The sequence below is a fragment of the Vanessa atalanta genome, chromosome 9 (genome assembly GCF_905147765.1).
Source record: "Vanessa atalanta chromosome 9, ilVanAtal1.2, whole genome shotgun sequence".
Classification (NCBI taxonomy): domain Eukaryota; kingdom Metazoa; phylum Arthropoda; class Insecta; order Lepidoptera; family Nymphalidae; genus Vanessa; species Vanessa atalanta.
Window position 1 is genome coordinate 3,817,626 of NC_061879.1, and position 16,926 is coordinate 3,834,551.

Sequence of the window (16,926 nt, forward strand, 5' to 3'; positions counted from 1 at the left end):
TAAAAAAAGTGTCTGAATACCTGTGTACTTGTGTATAGATACTTTTAATCCAAACAGACTAAGTATTTTGGGTGCTATAATGCAATTTTGTAATAGCCATATTAATTAGTGAACAACGTGCCAAATGTGTCTTCTTTTCAAACGAACTGACTGATTATATACTTATATGTAAATAATAAACTGAATTAAATTATTTTATCTTATTATTTCAATAAAATTATCCTACCTTCTTTTATGAATATGATGAAATAAATATAAGGAATATAGTTCATGATTAGCCTTTAAAACTTTTCCAGTTGTTCTACTGTATCATCAACTCAGTAAAAATTATAAAATGCTTCGACCCTTCTTATTATATACGAAATTGAAATTTTGTTAATAATTAAGGTAATATTATGAAAGTAATATTAGTAATAAGAGGATAAAGAATAATAACTCATATATTGAATCATGAATGTAGCTATGAGCTTTAAAGCATGAAATAAATGAATAGGATTTTAATTTAACATAATTAATTATATTTAAAAAAAAAAAATGCACGTCTATAATTTCAAGTTTCTTTGGATCTTACTAATTTATTGTTTCAACACATACCACGTTTGTCCAGAGAAAGGCTTTACAATCCTTAACTAAGTAATAACATCTAAACTATCATTGCTTACCAAATCTCTTTTCTATATTTACTTTCCTTTTTTGTTGTTTTTTTTTGTGGATCATATTACATGTTGTTTATTTTATTTATTTTTTTATACATTTTATACTTTTTAAATTTGTGACCGGTCCTAAATAAACATTTATTTGTTTCTTTCAAACGTAACTATAGTATACTAACGAAATAATTAATATACAATTTAATATGCCTAGATCACAAATATAAATTTCCCATGAATACTTTTGTTAGTTACTATGAAACTGTATAAAGAAATCATTTAAAAATATATAATTACGATTTTTTTTATATTAAAGAACAAGATCTTTCTGTTATAGTCTAGGGATGAATTATCTTTTGTAGCGAGTTCTTATGTTCTTAAAAATCTATTTTCAAAATCTCATTCTTCTAGCTTCGATAATATTTTATCTCCAGGCAGGAGACATAACATACATATAATATAATTGTATTTAACTAACATGACTGTATTTTAGACGTTGAAAAAGAGCAACTACTGAGTTTCTTGCCGGTTCTTCTCGTTAGAATCTACATTCCGAACTGGTGGTAACTTTACTTAAAATAGTTTGTTAAATGACGATTCAAAAGTGCTCGCAAAAGCCTACTTGAATAAAGTATATTTTGATTGATTGATTTAGATTGGTACGTCATTAGTTAGTAAGATGTCTTTATAAACACCCACTATTCGTCCACTAGATTAGCATTTCCCTTGATAAATAACAGTTAAAGAAAGAAATATTTTAAAAATTCAGATTGTGACATTTAAAAATGTTTCTGAACTAAGCGATCCGTCCGCTTGTAATTGTCTACTGCATGCCCCGTTTTTTATGTGCTCTAAACACAGATGATGTTCACAGCAAATTCAATTGTTATTATTTAAAGGAAATATACTGTATAAAACTGTATAAACTAACCTTCCAATAGGCTCGGTAAATAGTTTCTATCAAGGGCAGGCCCAATATTCGGTAGCTATTATTTTTCCTAATTAAAATAGATATCTTAATTATGTATGTACAATTAAATTTATAACATTTACAAAATATTCCTTTGCGTTAAGTTTTGTTTCAATTTCACTATCAGTTAAGGCCTTAAGTATAATTATAAAGGGAACACCGTTAACGTCTTAAAGTACACTCTAATGTGATAAGGTGACAATACATGCTTCTACAGTTGTTAATACCGGTAATATTTACATAACTTGGAACACCAAAACTGTGGAGAATCATTTTTTTGTTTGTTTTTTTATTTTTATTTTTTTAATATTTTAACGTTTCTTATTAAAACGGTTTATCAAGTTATAAATAACGCATTCCTAGAGACTTGTAATGAAAATAGTTGAAGCATAATAAAATAATTGAATCGATCATTGGGGGTATAAATAACATAACATTACCCCCTCCCTATATATTAAAAAATAATTTTTCTTTATAATATTAGTATAGATTAGTATTTATGTGACCATTCAATTTTATACTGAATAACAAGATTTTAAACTAGAAAAGCGCAATGAGATTCAATGTCGAATTTGAATACAATATTTCTATGTGAAACTTTTAATAATTTGTAAGTTCTGTCAAAAAAACCTTGTAAATTTAACTTATATTAGTAACCTCCACATATTCATATAATCAAATTAGTTCACATTCTTGTATTTTTTATAACTCATCCGCTACACAATTTTGAAAAACGGAATTATAGCTCACTCGGGAATTTAGAGTTTGTTGAAAAAAAATTTAGGGTATAATATGTATCGAGAGCACCGATTAAGTACCACAAGGTTGCTTGCTGTTTTTATAACTAGCTATCCAAAAAAAATTCATTTACTAATGCGTTTTTATACTTGTGATAAAATTTATGAAGCACCAGTCTCATGAAAGATTTTCTTTTAAATAGACCTGTGCTTCTTCAAAAAAAAATCGTGTGTTTCCTAATTTTTTTTGGACACCATTGGTGTAATATTCCAAGGTCGTATTTCAGTGCAACGCTTTTTACTTAGTGAAACCTATTTGACGCATAACGATTATTCGTTTGTGACGAGTAACTGCACGCACTTTGATTTTTCTCCAAAAACACAGATTAATTTAATAAAAATAAATAAAACATTAACGTTAAAATGTCGTATACGCTCCTTGCTGTTCTCTTCTTGTATCTTTGTAAGTATAAAAATATTATTGTTTAATTCAATAAAATCGATATTCGATAAAATCAATTATTAAGTTAGCTTAAGTGTCAAAATCATTGATGTTTATTGTTGAAAAAATCATGTTTTATTATTACACTATCAAATCTCTACAGACGATTTTTCCGGAATTTGTCTGTGTTGTATTCAATTAATTTGATTGGATTTAGTAGTTTCATGTGCCAATGTTTCAATTCACAATTCTAACTTCAGAATAACAAAAATATATTACATGATGTTTTATGTTTGAACATTTTCAAATGTGTCTTTATTTTAGTGTTAGATGCGTTCCTCTCTTTATTGATCATATTTGGATTCTTGATTTAAAGGCTGATCTGGATCGTATTCGGCTAACATGTCCATAATGGCGTCATGTCTTTTAAGATTTTAGTTCAGAATACATTTAGTAGTCGCCATTTGATTCTAGAAAAGTTCGTCCTTTTCAATCGTTTTTCTGTCGAAATCCAGTTTCCAGCTAAACAGACATAGTAACTTATGTCTCTTCTTCTTTACGAGTATATTAATATTTCACTCCGTCCTATTTTTAATACATAATAATAAATGGAATAAATTTATTTTTACTATATCAAACTTACTATTGCTTTATTTGATTAAATTTTAAGAAAAGTAAACAACACAATAGTTAACTACTAGCACGATGACATCGTTAAATATTTTCTCGGTCAATGTCATCGTGGTTTTTTTAATTACCTAAAATCACAATCCATCTTATCTATTCATGTGTTACAAAGTTTTTTGAGGTCGAAACGTCATATTTAAACATGAATTACTAAATTGACACCGGAAATTACTGAACTTTGCTTTGTGAATAAATTAAAAGGTCAAATTTAATTCTATTTTTCCACCGGTCTAGAAATCTAATTTTAAATATATCGTTATTAAATTTTCAGTTAAAGTTTTAGAAGATTCGAACTGCTGCAAAATAATTTAAATATTCCTGAGTCTGAAAAATCAGCTTTTCAAAATGCACCTTGTGTACATTAGTTGGTAATTAAGATGTTAGTACATACGGGTAATTAGTATCTTTTTTGGATAAACATAAATTGATACCACGATAAAGCTAAAAATAAAAATCAATTAACATAATTAAAAGAAGTTTTTAATTGTAAATTGCGCCACCAACCTTGGGAACTAAGATATTATGTCCCTTGTGTCACACTGGTAGTTAGGTACACTGGCTCACTCGTCCTTCAAACCGAAACACAACAATATTGAGTATTGTTTTGTGTGGCAGCAGAATATTTAAAGAGTACTTTTTAGAGTATTTAAAGATACTTACCTAGACGGGAATGTACAAAGCCCTACTACTAAAAACGTAATCTAATTAAAATAAGCAGTTATTTATAAACAAAAGTAATATTGTATCACATAATAAATCGAGAGCTGTTGTAAGTATATTTTTTATCACAAATATTAATGCAAAATAACTAATTAAACAAAAAGGCTAATCAACATAATTTTTTCAAGAACAAATCTACTAATTACATCCAATACTGTGACAATTCAATTAGTTACACGATTTAAAAATGCATTGGCTTTCTTTATACTTAAAGTAAAACATAGCAATGAATTTTTGAATATTTACATACAAATTCAAAGATATTAATCGCAGATTATTTATTTACAGAATAATTAATTTTAATGCTTAATGCATTACCAATTTGCGTAAGACTAGCTTCATATATATTCATTTAAAAAGAACATCCAACCAACTCCGTAACTGATAATAGCAGTTACGGAATCTATGCCATCATTTCTTATTCTTACCTCACCAGAGATTTCGGAATAGTTTTTCGCCTGTCAATGTAATATATCTAGGAATGCAATTTCACATAGCAATTCCAGTACCATAAGCAACTTGCCTTAAGCTCATCTAAAAGATTCATACTATGGAAATATCGGTCAAACTAAAGTTAATGACTTACTATCTTGACATCTTATACTTTAAGATACGCTGCTACAGACTTACCTAATTTAAATTCTAGATAAGTAAGTAGAGGGCAAGTGATACTTCCTTCAAAGATAACTATATCACAAAAAATGCAGTTTATGTCTTGTTCCTCTAGGGTAACGTCAATATCATATAATTTCGATGCTTTTATAAAGAAAACCTTGTATTTTCGAGTACCCGCGTTTACTAATTAAAAATATCCCACTTTTCAGGTCTTTTATTCAGCTTTTACTAGACTTCATAACTAAGACAATCATTGTGAATGTACAATGTACTTACATACTCAAATCTTCTAATATAAAATCGAACAAACATTTATCAAATAAAGGCAAATAACCAACTTACAACAAGTGATTACCTCTACTTTTGACCACCAAAACATTATGAAAATCCATTGTAATTACAGTCATAATTCAAACTGGAATAAAGCAATACTTATGTGAAATCACCGATAGGTGCTTGCGAGTACATAGAGGAGTCAACAAACACAAAACTATCAGCAATTAACATAACCAATCCGAATGTATTTTTTTCCAACTGTGTCTAGCTACTATTTATATATTTATGTCTTTTAATTTTATGTTCTAGCAAAAGGATTTGCAATATTTGACAATATTTGTGTGTCTCCACCTCTAATTTGTCCGAATGAAAATGTTACTTTTTGGTTATACACCAGGTAAGAGACTAGAATAAAAGAATAGTATTTACGTATTGCATCAATTAAATTGGTCACTAAATAAAAATGTATCATTAGTTTGACAAAAAAAAATAAAGTATCGGGCCTTTGATGTGTTACTGATTTTCTCTGCAGGAGAAGTTTTATAGCTTATGTTACAGAATGGCATTTACAATACACATACGCGTGGCATAATTTTATTTGATACTTGAAACTATTCTGATGAAAATTCGGTGGTGCGTGACCTGATTAGAGCCTGCAATATTCGTTTAAAATCCACCTTTTCTATAAACTAGGCCAAGAATAAAAACATATACTGTTTTAATTTTAAGTTGCTACTTTTTCGTATTTTGTTTATTTAGGGCAAATGAAAACAATCCTCACGAGTTAAAGGTCTCGGACACAGATTCCATAGCTTCAGCTCCTTGGGTTAAAAATAGTCCAATTAAGATTTTAATACATGGTTATACGGGACACAGAGACTTCTCTCCTAACACGGAAATAAGGCCAGGTAATAGCACCATATTGATAAAAATAATCAGAAAGGTATTCACATGTTATGAAAGTATTAGAGTCAATCTTTAATCTCATCCGCACTAACACTAACTTTAAGCTTTTCTGGAAGGGCAAGGATTGTTTATACAATTCTTTGCAAACTGACACTGCGATTATTTTCTTTAATAAAATACATAGGACATCTGAAGCAAGCATCTGGAAGAGCTCTTTAAGCGATAAGAGAACTCCTTGTTCATAATTTTGTAACAATTTAATATTTCTCTATGTTATTTCATACTTCATACAAAAAGCAAATTCATAATGGATTGTTATTACACTAAGTTATATTTTTAAAACAAAACTCTTCAATTACTAATTTCAAATGAAACCGTGTTTCAGCATACATGGAATGCTGTGACTACAACATAATATCTGTTGACTACAATAAAATCGCATTGGAGCCATGTTACATTCAAGCCGCTCGCAACACTGAGCTGGTAGGAATGTGCCTAGCGCAGTTGATTGACGAAATGGTGCAGAATCATGGCTTCGAGCTCGGACAGTTTCATGTTATAGGCTTTAGTCTAGGCGGGCAAACTGCCGGATATGTTTCCAACTATCTAAAGTCAGGCACACTTAATAGAATATCAGGTAAAACGAATACTATTATGTTACTTTATATATCAAATCAAATCAATAATTTATATTAAATAAGAAATTTTGAGACGTGTTGGTATAATAATAATTGAAATGTATTTAATTATAACGTTATTGTGACGTTATTGTCATAAAATAGAAATTAGTGAGATTCTTGATCACCGCCTCAGAATACATTCTGAGGAATCTACAGATTCAATTCTCCTGACGCGGTGGTGGCTTTAAATTTAATTTAACTTTTAAAATGACAATTTAAAATAGCTCCCAAGAGGCCACAAGTAAACTATATTTTGATCATTTTTAAGGTACCATTATTAAAATGGGATATTATGAACATCAATATTGTTTCAAAGTAATATTATTTGCTTAATGTAGACTTTGAAATTATTGGGAACTTAATTTTCCTAAGCAGCTAAAATATTTTCTAGGACTTGATCCGGCTTTACCTTTATTTGCAACGATGGATAAATTGAAGAAACTCGATTCAAGCGATGCGCACTATGTCGATGTTCTTCACACTAATGCCTTAGCGAAAGGGAAATTAGAATCTAGTGGTCACGCAGACTTTTATTCTAATGGAGGTGTTGTCCAACCTGGTTGTACATCTACTGAAAACCAAAGTAAGGAATCTTTACTAATATTGTAAACGAATACCTGTTTTGAAATAGAAATAAAAAAGTTACAATTTAACCTTTGGATGATTATGTGAATAAGGTGGGGGTTTTAAGGTCTTATAGTGGGAAATTGTTGTATTACAAATTTTACATTTTAATAATCAGTCTGAAGATCGTACGATTCGAATATATTATGATGTAATATATAAAACCTTATTTTAGCAAAATCTGGTTGTGACCACGCTAGAGCGCCGATCTATTACGCAGAATCAATTTTAACGACCACGGGATTTTATGCAAAAAAATGCTACTCCTGGATAACTTACATAATTGGATGGTGTGATCTATTCTATCCCAGTGATGAAGTACTGTACGGCGAATATGTATCGGAAAAGTAAGTAATAAATTCAATAATATATTTACCTTCTTATGAAAATTACAAAATACAGGTAAAGATCTATTCACTCACGAAGGCGAGCCCCTCCACGTTGAACTACACTTAAATTTCAAAACATAGATAATCATATAATATAGTTTATAATTTTTGCTGTCGTCACACTTTTATGTCGTATATTCGAATTGATCAAGCACGCGTCACTCAATACTATTGAACGCCGACAATTGAACGTGGAAAGACGCGTGTTCAATACTCATCAAGAAATCATAGCCGAATCCAGTAATAAAACTGTTTATTATATTTTTACATAGATAATAAATTGATTTTATATCGTGTTATATTTTAAGAGAGTAACTAATTGTTTTTATGGCTAATTGCGTGATTATACCTAATTCTAAATATTAGCGAACATTTAAAGCCAAGCTTGTCATTATCTCTTTAAGAATTTTTAAATTTGTATCCCTAACCGTATCTGAAACCAGTAACATATTATTCATATATCTACAGATATATGAATAATATGTACCGTATTCAGATCCGAAATTACAGTACATATCACATCCCTGACGTGTAGATAATTTTGATTCAAAGGCGTAAATCCTATGTCAGATGTACGTTAAACAATATACCTAATCATAATATTGTCTAAAATTCCAAATTAAAATCTCGGAGCCTTTAATTAATCTAAATATCATTAATACCATTAATTTTTTACATTATTTTTTGTATGATATTAAGTTTAAGTATTGCTTTACTTTTATAGCAGGCGCTTTGAAGTTATTACAAGTATGACTATTAATTACATATTGTTTTAGTACCAATCACTTGGTAATAAAATAAACACAATAAAAAAAGGAACCTAATAAACACAACTCTGCTTTTGATTACATCACCAATGTACTTTTACACTACCATAGAGCTATTCTGTAAGAAAAAACTCGAAACTCACCGCATAACGAGCGTGAAATGTCAGAATTTAATACGCGAAATTAACTATAATAATTATAAAAGGTATCTTCAATCTGTTGTAAACATTTTACGAGTGAGATACAAAGTGAATTCTTAACCAATCATTACTGTTCTCAAATCAAAGAGCCTTGCACAAATATGATCAGCGTCTACTTACTTATACCCTATGGCCACTGATTAATTTGTTTGGATTTTATACAATTATATATTTTTTGACGTATTGCTATTTTTTTTTTAAATTTCAATGAACGTAGCATTAATTCGTTATGCCAAAAACTTGTTAATTGTAATATAATTAAATCGAAATATTATTATTTCAGTACTACAGGTATTTTCTTCTTTAGTACCAACTCGGAGCCTCCCTACGCTCGTGGCCCTAATACGAGAACTAGAAGATTTGCATCAACAGATTGGTAGTTATTACCGACATGCTTTTATTATTTAACACCATCTGCATACGTGTAACATTAATATTGCAAGACGTTTCACCGACTTCCATATTAATTTTAAAATCTGTATACATTTTCAGGACCGATGACAAATAACTTAAAGCTGGGCCATGATTATCAGGGTCAGAAAAAAAACATCAATTTTAATCTAAATATTCTAACGTTTTATGTATTTTTTTTTAAATCATAAGCACTGTGTTAAATTATTTTTACAATAAAATGGGGTTTGGTGATTTTGAAACGATATCTAATTTTATTTGTCTTTCTTAGCAAGTTTTACGCGTCATATGGTTGCCATTTAAATGTCACACTTTAATTAACACTTCAAATACATTTGTAAATAAAACACACACACTTGGTTGTAATTGAAACTTGGAAAAATAAATTTATTGATATTATTACAATATATTAAATGAAATATATTCAAGGGTTTTGTTTTCATGTTACCTGCACGAACACGCTCATGGAATGATTAAGAGATGACAGATGAACAAAGAAACGAACAGTTGCAACCGCTCGATAGTATATCGATAAAATATATAAGTCGCAGCCAAATGGCTCCGATGGCCACTAAGTATCGAAATTGTTGATAAACAAGCTAATTTTAAGATTAGAATTGCAATATTTATTTTTGCGAATATCTCAGGAACGGAGCAATTTAGGGTAGGAGCCAGACCGAGAATACCAAATATAGTTAGAGTCGGGCTTTTATAACCAATTTTAAAAAAGGAATATCTAAAGCAAGTTACCCTATTCAATGAACGGAAGATGAATTGTCCGAGTGTCATTCAGGTCGCTGATTGAACAGCGGCTCTTAGTAAAGTGGCTCGGCGTTTAATTGAATGCCTAATTAAGCTAGTTGCCTGCGACATATATACTCCTCCTGAAAGGCTGAACCAATTTCGATGAAATTTTTTGTGTATATTTGATTGGGTCCTTGTATGGTTTAGATGGGACTCGCTACATGCCAATCAAGTAGTAAATAAAATTCTTATTCTTATTCTCGCAACGGGCAGCTCAAACATCACTAAATACATAACGGCGTCACGCATTCCCGTATTTCTCTTATTTGATTATCTCTTCTTCATTTATAGCATCAAATTAATATGACACAAAATGTAAATATCGATTATGTCCAAACTTGTTTCGCTCAGAAGCAAAGTATCGATCTTACTTTCAAGGTATTGTGAATAAGTAAAGCGCACTAAATTTATTATAATGTGTTTAAGAGTTAAGTACACTAAAAAACCAAATTAATTAAAAATAATATTGCCAAACTGAGCGATATCGCTAAGTTTAGCGATACCTTTACTGAAACATGTCGATTATCATGATAATAAGATATTACTATGTAAATAAACTGTAAATTTTACTTTTTGTTTTGTTTTATTTAATTAATTCTCATTATTTTTTTCCTGAATACATATCGCAAAATTATTATTCTCAAACTGTTTCAGCGGATAAATCATAGAATATAGTGTAGTTCCATAAGTGGTTGATACTTTCAAACTGGTATTTTATTTTATTTTCCTATTTTCCTAAGAGTTAGTTGGCTTATGTTATCTTCACACGAAATTTCATAATATTTTTTTTTACCCGTTTTATGTACTTATATGTAAAATTTTTTGGTACGCAAAGAAAAAAAATCAAATATTGTGTAGTAGTTACTTATAACTTCCTAGAGTTTTGTTTCACAACTATCGTATTTTATTTAAATCTGAAATTAAAATAAATAAATCTTAAAGTAAAGGGTACGTAAAAAATACGTAAAGAACTTTTAGTTCCGCATTTCAAATTGAATCATATTTGCCTTTTGGATTGGATATTTTGAAGGTGAACATGCCAATTCTATATTACAAAAGTTGATTTATCAGAGTAAGAATTTTAATGGAAATTTAAGATCACTTTGATTTTGAGTACTTTAAAGTATTATTTCTACGATAAATCAGCGACCATTAGATACACATTGATAGCCAGTAACAACACATGAATCTTAATTGTTGATTGCCCATTCTAATATTTTTATCAAGTTCAAACTTTTATGTAACCATTGATGCTTCGAATTAATCTCATGCTCGACAATGAAGGAAAACATCAGGAGGAATATTTATTGTAGAGGTGAACGTGGATCTTTCCTAAAGAAGAAAGGACACTCTTGTCTAGATATTCGAAAAATCCCTAATAATGGCGACGATTTTATACATTACGTATTTATTTAAAAAAAATGCTTAGTGGGTGTTGAATAAAATACAGATTTTATTTATTCTGTCATAAATGTTTTAACACTCGAAAGAAGAACATATTTAAAGACATTTTTTAAGTATCAACCTCTGCACAATTTCCATAGCTTAGCACGTACAAGTATATTGTACGTGCTAAGCTATGGAAATTGTGAAATTGTGAAATGTCTTTAAATATGTTCTTCTTTCGAGTGTTAAAGCATTTATGACAGAATATTAAGTCGCTTCCAGCCCATTATTTTATAACTATTTAGTATGATCGCAACATTCATAGTCACTGTTTGTTACATAACTTGATAATAAATCATAATTTAACATATTTTGTAGCAAGGACACATACAACAGGCGGTATGTTAATTATTTTAAGCAATCAGTTTATGAATAATAATGTCTCTCAATATTAATGGATTTATTAGTAAGTAGATAATTTGACTAACTTACCTTAATTATCCTTTTTTACCTGTTATATATTTTACAATACTCTACTACTAAGAAGTGACTGGCTGAAATCATTGGCTTTTCAATTTCCATTTCTTTTTTTTATTTTGAACTTAATTTGAATGAATAATTCATGGTTTTTATATACGAATAATAATAAATATAATGGGAATTCGATGGAGAGTATTCGATGGTACTCACAATGTTTGCCCTTGGTTGGCTATTTTGGCCTACGTGTTACTTGGTTGACCCCAATATATAACTAGATAATAAGTTAAAATGAAATAAACGAAAATGTTTCTCATGACGTATCCACTGACGTAATATTAGATTTTTAGTTAGTAGCCACTTTTGTGATACGATGTCGTATTTGCATATCGCGTTTTATTAAGAACTGACATTTAAACTTTATAATTCGAAACAATAGTTTCGTAAACAGTCTATTTTTGTACAACAAAATTTATCAACTGACCTTGTATAATGAGGGTTGATGGTAAATTTTAAATTCAGTTACAAGATTACAGTCGCACCTTAAAAGTTGGAGTTAAACTATATAATGTCTTATAAATATATCAGGGTTTCAATTTAACCATACTGATACTGATTCGCTAGTATTTCAAAAACAGCGTAATAGACACTTATTAAATAAAATCGTGTCTGTTAATTATGACATGGTGTTAAACATTTTAGGACTTACATGCTGTTTAGAGAGCAAGGTGTATACCAAAATATTTCATAATACTTTATTGATCGGATCAAGGTTATAAATAAACAAGATATATATCATTACATAGTATAAGACAAAGTTGCTTACCGCTGTCTGTCCGTATGTATGCTTAGATCTTTAAAATTACACAATAGATTTTGATACGGTTGTTTTTAATAGATAGATTGATTCAAGAGGAAGGTTTATATGTATAATACACGCACAATATAGTAGAGAAACATTGATAATTTTAGAGGTTTCTAAAGTGATTTCGTAAATAAACCCATTTTTGCGCTTACATTGCAAAAGCTGGCCGAACTCTACGAGATCAAAATAATGTACTACAGTAGTATAAGCCGCGAAGGTATATGTCTCTTAGGGATAACCCACAATAACCATTTTTATCCTTTACTTTTTACGATAAACAATGGTTTATTTTCGAAGCAATTTTAAGCAATAGAGAATTCATCCTTATCCAATTAAGTACCTTAAAAACATTGAGAATTTAATATAAATCAGTATAGCTCTTTACAGCATGTAATTTAAATGAATATATTCGAAGGTATTACAGATTTAAAACGCAGGGGCATAGCGGTTTGTATTGTCTAATGACTGAAAAACTATGAACGTTGTAAGTCATTCTGTAGTATATTTAGTATCAGCATTGCACCCGTACGAAGCCGGGGCGGGTCGCTAGTAATATATATTTTGTTAGTTCACCGCATTGAGAACGGTCGAAAGGCGGACCTCTGTAGTGTTAGGTAACCGTCTGGTAATACCATAACAAAGTGGCGGATACAACAACCGGTCAGTCGCATACACTCAGTTTTGTCAATATCCTTATAGCATCCTCGTTTTCTGTCGCAACGCAGCAATATTACAGCGAATTTATTATTAAAGCGTCTTTCATAGCGTGGACGTAAATTGTGTAAGAACCTGTTGTAACTAGTGTTTAGTGTAATTAATAGTTCATGGTTAATGTTTCTGGGATTTTCTTAAGAAACTTTGTGTTCAATTGGATAAGTATATAAATATATAGATTATAAAATAAAGATGTTGTAAATTTTTGCATTGAGTGCTAAAACTACTGGACTACAAACCTATTAATCTAAAGGTATTTTTTAATTTTTATTTACCACTGCTCATGGACATAGGCGTTGTTAAAATTTTAATATTTTTTTTTACATAACGTATGCGCAACTAGTCTTGTGTCCCTTGTACGCTCCAAACCGGAACACAACAATCTTCTATACATATAATAAAATTGTAGTTTTTTTTTTTTTTTTAATAATAAATAATCTTTATTCACATAAAAAGTTACAAAGTATAATAAAGTCCCTGATTTCTGAGCTAGGCTCAAAGACCTGTATTACAGAAATCAAAGTGTAGTGTAGTGTCTGTTTGTAATATTAAAATAACCGCGTTTTACTAAATGCATATGTATGTATACACGGTACATATACCAATATAACATTTTTTACAATTTTTGTCTGTCTTTCTGTCTGTTTGTTCCGGCTAATCTCTGGAACGGCTGACTAGGCTACTTTTATTTTAGAATTATATGTATAATAAAATCACGCTTTTTTGTTTCACTTTCAATTTAAACACGCACGAGGGCGCGGGCACAGCTAGTACTTCATATCGTTGCTTGGCGTTGGAATATTTGATAAGTGGTTGGTGCCCATACGGGCTTGCACAAAGTCCTACCGCCAAGTAATATAAAATCACTCATTATATTACTAAAAAAATATTATTTTGTTGCCTGGGATTTGCATTCGACTTACATTATGAGAGTGAGGGTAAAGAGAATGCTTGCAAACGTCTTGTTCACTGTAACACTGTCTGAGCAGATGGCTGTCTCACCTTGACCCAAATCGATTAGGGGGACATCATCATTAATCACATAAAATAGATAATATTCGTTATAAATCGCAGATGTAGTTCCTTTTATTATGTTTATAACTATATATAATATTCCACGGAATACACCGTTATTGCCTCATGATAAAAAAATACTTCAATATATATTCCATTCATAAGAGGACAAAAGCCAAATAAGTTGTTTATTTAACATCGAAATGACGCCATATAATTGGTGGAGAACTCGAAAAATCATTATGGATTTGTGAAAAACGACGATGAAATTGTTTTAGGAACTTTGGAAGTGAAATTAATACGGATATAAGTAGTTTAGTGTAATAGTGTTATATTATAAACAAAGATGTATTAGTTAAGAACTGTTAGTAGCGCCACTATATCTGAGTTATTAGCAAATACCGTGACATACGTAAATCTAGGTTTTGTTTATCTTTATTCCTTCTTCGTTTGGAATAGATTGTACCTATTGACCATAAAATTAATTTATTTTCTATAATTGAATAAAATTGTATCAGTCTTTGGTTTCAAAAAAACTGGCTCTCTGAAGTCATATTTATTTAACTTTCATAAATAACCATAAACCAATATAACCATTATTTTGTTGTTATCTGTCTGTTGGTTCAGTAATATTTAGAATTTTATGGTTACTATTTATATTAGAAGAATTGTCGAAGATATTATATTTTTACAATATTATAAAATATCATTATCTAAATATAAGATCACATTTCGAGGTAGAGTGCCTCCTTTATTAACATCTAAATAATGTCCAGTATGCTGCCTCGGGTTAAACCGCATTGGAGCAGCGTGGTGGAATATGCTCCAAACCTTCTCCTCAAAGGGAAAGGAGGCCTTTATCCCAGCATTGGGACATTTACGGGCTGCTAATGCTAAAAAAAAAATGCTGCCTCGGGTACCTAGATGCACAAATATATATGAATGAATTATACATTAATTTATATTTACTGATATTTTTTTTTAAATCTACTTGGTGGTAGGGCTTTGTGCAAGACCGTCTGGGTAGGTACCACCCTTTCATCAGATATTCTACCGCCAAACAGCAGTACTCAATATCGTTGTTTTCCGGTTTGAAGGGTGAATGAGTGAACCAGTTTTACAGGTACAAGGAACATCTTAGTTCCCAAGATTGGTGGTGCATTGGCGAGGAAAGGAATGGTTAAATATTTCTTACAGCGCCATTGTCTATGGGCAATGGTGACCACTTACACCATAAGATGGCCCATATGTTCGTCCGCCAATCTTTATAATAAAAAAAAATTGTGGCTACCTAGTCGTAAATTTCATATATGGATATATTTTATATGCTTTTGTTTTTAAATACTAGACATTAACAAACGTCGATCTTGAACTCAATGTTGAATATTTTACGATGATTTTAATTTTCAACAAAAATTATCATATTTAAAACAGAAGTTATGCATAGAACGAGAAAGACGATTAGCATTAGCATTAGCAGCCTGTAAATTTTCCCACTGCTGGGCTGAAGGCCTCCTCTCCCTTTGAGGAGAAGGTTTGGAGCATATTCCACCAAGCTGCTCCAATGCGGTTTGGCGGAATCCACATGTGGCAGAATTTCGTTGAAATTAAACACATGCAGGTTTCCTCACGATGTTTTCCTTCACCGCCGAGCACGAGATGAATTATAAACACAAATTAAGTGGTTTTGAACCCGAAATCATCGGTTAAGATGCACGCGTTCTAACCACTGGGCCATCTCGGCTCAAGACGACGATTTGTCTTTAAAAATACTTAAATTACAAATAAAACATTACTTAATTATTATTAATATTTAACCCAGAATAAATCCTTCCTTTCTTCTTTCCTTCCAACTAGACGTGGCTTTTTCCAAATAATATTATGTAAATGAAGTATCAACATTTAATTTATTTTTTGTTCTAGCCAGTTGCATAGAAAAAGGAATCTCCTAAATATATATTTATTTTTGTTTAGTAGATATGTGTAAAGAGTAGGTTTACATATTATCTTTATATTTAGATAAATAATTGTAACAAAAACAACATGTATGTAATGTGTAAATAAAGAACTCAGTACAAGGAAATGTTTCTTAACTTCTCTGATATTACATAAAAATGGTCAGATAATGTTACTGTTAATATGCAATAGTGACACTATACGATATTTTTTTTATTCACAGATTTATATAAAATAATATCGAACGGTACTAAACATCTTTGAGAAGGAAGTTTGAATAATTTGTGGGGTTGTCAGCGTCATCAGATTGGGGTTGTTGCGTCAAGTCGAAGATTAATATGCTCTGTAAAGGACCTATAATTGGCCAAATTATTTTCCTGCCAAGTCGATCAAATTGGAGATTTTTTCTTTGGGAATATCTCCAGGAAATTCTATCTAAACGGGATTGGCTGAATAAAAATTAACCTTCAGTTTTTTCTTTTAAGAAAATAATAGTTGGTCAATTGCGTCACTTAAAGTACAAACGTATTTTTTTTAAATAAAAACATTTAGAACCAACTTTATTCTGACACATGCTTAAAAATCCCAGGTAGGAATTCTGTAAATTTTATATTTTACTATACATTTACATTCGTT

General features: G+C 30.2%; 1 protein-coding gene across 1 annotated transcript; it reads left to right on the forward strand.

Moving 5' to 3' along the window:
• Positions 1-2,780: 2,780 nt before the first annotated feature.
• On the forward strand, positions 2,781-9,223 carry LOC125066398 (pancreatic triacylglycerol lipase-like). Its single transcript, XM_047674462.1, has 8 exons — positions 2,781-2,820; positions 5,407-5,494; positions 5,857-6,005; positions 6,389-6,640; positions 7,075-7,266; positions 7,483-7,654; positions 8,947-9,039; positions 9,156-9,223. The coding sequence occupies exons 1-8, from the start codon at positions 2,781-2,783 to the stop codon at positions 9,169-9,171; spliced, it is 1,002 nt and encodes a 333-aa protein (XP_047530418.1). The 3' UTR covers positions 9,172-9,223.
• Positions 9,224-16,926: the final 7,703 nt, after the last annotated feature.